This window comes from Saccopteryx bilineata, chromosome 1 (genome assembly GCF_036850765.1).
Source record: "Saccopteryx bilineata isolate mSacBil1 chromosome 1, mSacBil1_pri_phased_curated, whole genome shotgun sequence".
NCBI classification, from domain to species: Eukaryota; Metazoa; Chordata; class Mammalia; order Chiroptera; family Emballonuridae; genus Saccopteryx; species Saccopteryx bilineata.
The window spans coordinates 155,950,236-155,955,784 of record NC_089490.1 but is presented as its reverse complement, the minus strand read 5'-3'; the positions used below and the strand labels follow the sequence as shown (position 1 = coordinate 155,955,784).

The window sequence follows — 5,549 nt, the reverse complement described above, 5'->3', positions numbered from 1 at the left end:
AGGGCTCACTTTGCTTTGTCTCACCCTCAGTCTGACCTTCCTGACCCACATCCCCCCAGCCCTCTCCCTCAAGATTCCAAACATCCCCTCTTAAACCACTCCCCATCTTGGAATACCTACAGTGTCTGGGAATATCCTCAGGGAACTCCAGCTCTGCACCTTTGAACCAATAACACTGCCTTCCTGAGTCTCTGTTCCTTCCTCTGCAAGCCTGGAACAATCACACCAGTGTATTGAAGTAGAAACTGCTCACAAAATGCTTAGCACGTAGTAAACACTCAGTAAACATCTGTTCTTATTAGTATCTTCAATGCAATGCAACATTAATAAAAAGAGTAATTACACTTGGATTCTTATTTGCAAAAGGATTATGGAAATGTCCCTTTTTTTCTGGCTGGGGAACTCCCTGCCTTACACATTCTCCAATCTGAGGGAAGGGTGTTGTGGGTCATCTCCACCTCATAGGTGGGTCACCTCCCTTTGGGGCAGGCAGGGACATCCTTAGGGCTGGGCCTTGGGTAGAGTGGGTGAGGCATCTGCCTGAAGAACAAAATTTGAAGTGGCTCCATAAAACTCAATCATAAACTTATTTTCATGAAATAAGTTAGATTTTATTTATTAATTTTAGAGAGAGGAGACAGAAGGGAAGGAGGAGCAGAAAGCATCAACTCCCATATGTGCCTTGACCAGGAAAGCTCGGGGTTTCGAACCCGCGATCTCAGTGTTCCAGGTCAATGCTTTTACCCACTGCGCCAACACAGGTCAGGCTCATAAAATATTTTTAAAAAATCAAAATCAATGCAAAACAGTCCACGATAAACAAAAAAATAAAAACTGTAAATAAACAGGATCTGGCCGTACGCCTGTTTAGCTCACCTCCCTGGCCTTCCTCTAAATCCTGGCCCTAATCCCATCTACGTTTTAAAATTTTAATATTTTGTTCGTCATAGATGGGCTTTGTTGCATAATTGTTGACTTTTAAAATATTTTGCATTAGTATATTATTAAGTACATGTAGCATATGTAAAATATTGTGTATATAAAGTAGTATTACAATTGCCATTCAAGTCCCAGCCCTCTTCAGCTAGCCACCACTCCCGCGGGTCGGTCCCTTCCGTCTCTGCGGGCGCAGAGACCCAGTTCGGCCACAAGGTAGCGCCATCACGCCTCTCAGCGCCCGGGACCTCGGGCGCCTCCAAGGTGGGCGGTGCAGAGGCAGCGCGCTACGTCAGTCCGCTCGCGGGCTGGGGTGACTGAGGAACCAAGCGTTGGAGCTGAGGCCAGACTCCAGGCTGGCGGGGGAGGGTACACAGCCGTGAGTCACCCGGGAGCCCCCAATCGGCCGTGGGAGACAATACTCCGTGGGCCTCCCCGCCAGGCTTGTGAACTGCTTTCCCGGGTAGACTGAGGCTGGCGGCAGTACATTCGTGCGTGCGTTCCTGGAGCACACGTGGGACTTCAAGAACAAGTAGCCGGTACCTTGGAGGCGTAGCGGCCTCACCAACGCCCAGTTTCCGCTTTTGCATCGTGCAGATAAGTGTGGCCCCTGTTTCACGGGTCCTTGAGAATTAAATGAACCATGATAAAGGGAGCCTGGTAACACTACACGCTCAATACATATTAGCACCCACCCCGGACGGAAATAAAAGTGGAGACCATCATTGCAGGGGACCCTAGGTGACCCCATGCGGCGCAAGCATGACCCATATTTCCCGCAGGCTTTCTCTCCGACCTTGATTTCTCCCCAGGCCAGGTGTCCAGAAGTGGTCAAATGATGGAACGCGAGACGACTGCAGGAGGCGCGCAGCGCACTGAGGCCCAGCCACCTGCGCCTCCTACGCGCGCCTCACCCTGAAAAACCTCAGCGGGTGGGGAGAGGGCGCCCTGCTTGTCCCTAGGGTGCCTAGGACTTGCAGCCCCTGCTTCTAAGGACCTCGAGGGAGCCTCCCGCGACCATCAAGTGACATTTATCCAGCGTTTGTTCGGTACACCTTATTTATTTATTTATTTATTTATTTTAACAGAGTCAGAGAGAGGGATAGATAGGGACAGACAGACAGGAATGGAGAGAGATGAGAAGCATCAATCATCAGTTTTTCCTTGCGACACCTTAGTTGTTCATTGATTGTTTCTCAATGTGTGCCTTGACCGTGGGCCTTCAGCAGACTGAGTAACCCCTTGCTCGAGCCAGTGACCTTGAGCCCAAACTGGTGAGATTTTGCTCAAACCAGATGAGTCCGCCTTCAAGCTCTCTGACCCTAGGTCCTCAGCATCCTAGTCCGACGCCTTATCCACTGCGCCACCACCTGGTAGGTAATACTACCTGCAACCCAAAGAGGCCAGTGTGCATTCTCATAGGAAGGGTAGAAAACAGGCAGATCTTCGTAGCCCCTAACATTGGGAACCTCCAGGCGGTTTCCCATGACCACCAGTTTATTAAGTGCTTATTGTGTATCCCCCCCTTTTTTTAACGCTCCTTCCAAACCAAGGAGGCCAGCATTGCTTGCCCATTGGACAGGTAGGGACACAGAGGCCCAGAGAAGTAACCCAGTGGGTTTCGCAGCCTGGGGAAACCCACCACTATCACCACCTGGAAGGAATAAGTCTGCAAGCCGGGTCCCATCCCTTTACAACCCCCCTAGTACAACCTGGGAAAGGTGCAGGCTGGGGACTCTCCGGGGACTGGGAGGGGATTCCAGGCCCCCCCGAAACTGCAGGCTGCCTCGCGCGCTGGAAATCCCGCGCGCGCCCCGAAACGCGGCGCGGCTGCCAGGAAATCAGGAGAAAAACTTCTGCTTTTTTTTCTCTTCTGGCACTCACGCTCCCCTCCCCCGCGCCCTCCTCTAGGCTCTTGCCCCACGTGGGGCGCCCCCCGCCGGCACAACGCCCCCGCTCCTCTCCGCCTCCAACCAATTGCCTCTGTGAGTTCTCCAGGGGGCGTGACGGTTAGTTGCTTAAGCCACGCCCTTATTTGTATAACTCTTTAAAAGGCGCTGCCGCGGGCTGTTGGATCAGATCGCTGAAGCCGAACAGTGGAGCGTTAAATTCATTGGGACCTGGATTATTCATGCTGAGGACTTCGCACTTTTTTTTCGCTTTTTGAGGGGAGGATTTTGTTGCCTTCCGAGCACTCAGGCTCCGTAGGAAGGATTTGGGCTCTCCGGTCGGAGTTTGCCTTTTCTCTCTTGGGACTGTCGTGGGCTGCTTTCCACTGTGGATTATAACTGCAACATGACTCTGGAAGAGCTGGTGGCGTGCGATAACGCGGCGCAGAAGTAAGTAACCTGAAGTTGACTGGGCTGGGCCGGGCGGGGACCCGAGCGTCCGGTGACCTGACGGGTGCTGACCTCCCTCTCCCCTGCCCTAGAATGCAGACGGTGAGCGCCGCAGTGGAGGAACTGCTGGTGGCCGCGCAGCGCCAGGACCGCCTTACCGTGGGGGTGTACGAGTCGGCCAAGCTGATGAATGTGTGAGTCAAACCCGTCCACCGGCTGGGCGCGGGTGGGGACCCCCCCTCCACCCTGCACGCTCTCTGTTGCACCCCTCTCTTGCACGGGGTTTGAGATTTCCCCTAGAGCCCCCACTGTGGATGCAGAACCTTTCCGCTCTTTTGGGGGGTGGGAGTGGCTGCAATATCTTGACGCTGCATCAGCTACAAGCGCCCCCCCCCATTATGTTCCTACTTTACCTCCCTCAGTACTATGAGCCGTGCTCCCCCCTCCACCTCCCCACTCCTCGGGCTGCCTGCACACGCTGTCTCCTGCACACCTGCGGTTTCTCTTTGTTTTTGTAAACTCCCCAGTGCGCGGTGGCCCCTCCCCAGGTCCCTAGTTGACCCAGTACTCTTGCTTTGGCTCCCTCAGGGACCCTGACAGTGTGGTTCTTTGCCTGTTGGCCATTGACGAGGAGGAAGAGGATGACATTGCCCTGCAGATCCACTTCACGCTCATTCAGTCCTTTTGCTGTGACAACGACATCAACATTGTACGGGTGTCTGGCATGCAACGCCTCGCACAGCTGCTGGGTGAGCCAGCCGATACCCAGGGCACCACCGAGGCCCGAGACCTGCACTGCCTCCTAGTCACGGTGAGCTGGGCATCCTGGGTCTGCCCCGCCCAAGTACCTGGGCCTGTGTTTGTCAACAAAGTCAAGCTGGCCTGTCTTGCACCAACTCAGTGCTTAGCCACGTTAGGCATGTCCCGTGGGCAGCCCCGTCAGGGCCTCATCGCTCAGCAAGTTATTTTGAGCTCGGCTGTTTTCCCCACAGGGGCCCTGGGAGAGGGAGGTTCGCTGCACACTGCTGGGGCTCCTACTGAACCCCATATTTTCTCCCTCCCACAGAACCCTCACACAGATACCTGGAAGAGTCACGGCTTGGTGGAGGTAGCCAGTTACTGTGAAGAGAGCCGGGTGAACAACCAGTGGGTCCCCTACATTTCCCTTCAGGAACGCTGAGACACTTCCCAGCATCAGAACCTGTCAAGTTGCTGCCAAAAAAATAAAATAAAATATTTGACGCCCCTCCCCCCCAGAACAACCCCTCAAAACAAACTAACCCGTGAGACCATCGGGGGCAGAATCATTGGAGACTGGAGGAGACAAGGAGAGGGGAGTGCACGGCCACCCAGAGGATGGTGAGCCTGGAACAGCGCCAACCGCGAGAGGAAGAGAGGGGGGCTCAGGCCAGCAGGAGAGGGACCCTGGAGCTCAGGCCTGGTGACAGCTCAGAAGCTGCAGTGGGGGAGGGCCTGGACTACACACCTCAGGGCTGGGGTGAGACTGATGGCATCCCCCACCCTTCTCGAGGCTGGAGCTGACATCTTCAAATGGGCCTTGATGATTGACGAGGGTCTGCAGCCCTCACCAGGACTAAACTTTGGGATTTGGGAACTGGGGCTGATGTTGCTCTATACCCATGAACTCCCAGTTTGCAAACTAAATAGACAATCTATTTTGTTACTTGCACTGTGACTTGAACCACTGAGAGACGGGAAGCTTACAGATACATAATCTATTTTACTTCTACGATAATGGTCTTGTAATAAATTTTTAAAGCTTCTGGGTTCTTGTGTATGTGCTGCCTCCAAGAGGGACCAGGACCCCTGCCCCCCTCACACTGCAGCAGCCCTGCCCCCAACCCCCTCTTGCAGGCTCACCAGGAAATGTTACTTAAGTCCCTGTTAGCAGCTCCAGGCTCCTTCGCAAAAACAGTGCCTCCTCTCTCTGCAGCCGGCGCCACCCAAGTCCAACAAATCTTAGCCTTTTTTTTCTTCTCCCTCCTCCTGCCCTGTAGCAATTAAAAGACCGGTTTATTACGAAACCTGGCAGCCTTGCCACTACTGTTACAGGCTGTGCCGGAGCCAACCCCAAGCCTTGGGCATATACAGATGCAATGAGGGGGACACTGTACCTCCTCCCACTCAGCCACCACTGCAGCCCAAGGTCCAGAGAGGTCGAGGGGGCACCTGTGACCATACAGGCAGGCTGGCCCAGATATGATTCTGGACAGTGTGGACCTCGCAGGAAATTTCTCTGGTGATGTCCCAGGG

At 54.1% G+C, this 5,549-nt stretch overlaps 1 protein-coding gene across 1 annotated transcript; it reads left to right on the top strand.

Moving 5' to 3' along the window:
* The first annotated feature begins 3,008 nt into the window (after window positions 1–3,008).
* Window positions 3,009–5,059, top strand: GADD45B (growth arrest and DNA damage inducible beta). Its single transcript, XM_066253392.1, has 4 exons — window positions 3,009–3,275; window positions 3,368–3,469; window positions 3,864–4,086; window positions 4,342–5,059. Exons 1-4 carry the CDS (start codon window positions 3,232–3,234, stop codon window positions 4,453–4,455), a joined length of 483 nt encoding a protein of 160 aa, XP_066109489.1. The 5' UTR covers window positions 3,009–3,231; the 3' UTR covers window positions 4,456–5,059.
* Window positions 5,060–5,549: the final 490 nt, after the last annotated feature.

Bases quoted from the DNA above. Each gene is read 5' to 3' on its own strand.
- GADD45B (XM_066253392.1), top strand. From the start codon at position 3,232: ATGACTCTGGAAGAGCTGGTGGCGTGCGATAACGCGGCGCAGAA. The intron at 3,276-3,367 runs GTAAGTAACCTG...CCCCTGCCCTAG, and splicing joins TGCGATAACGCGGCGCAGAA to AATGCAGACGGTGAGCGCCG. The intron at 3,470-3,863 runs GTGAGTCAAACC...TGGCTCCCTCAG, and splicing joins TCGGCCAAGCTGATGAATGT to GGACCCTGACAGTGTGGTTC.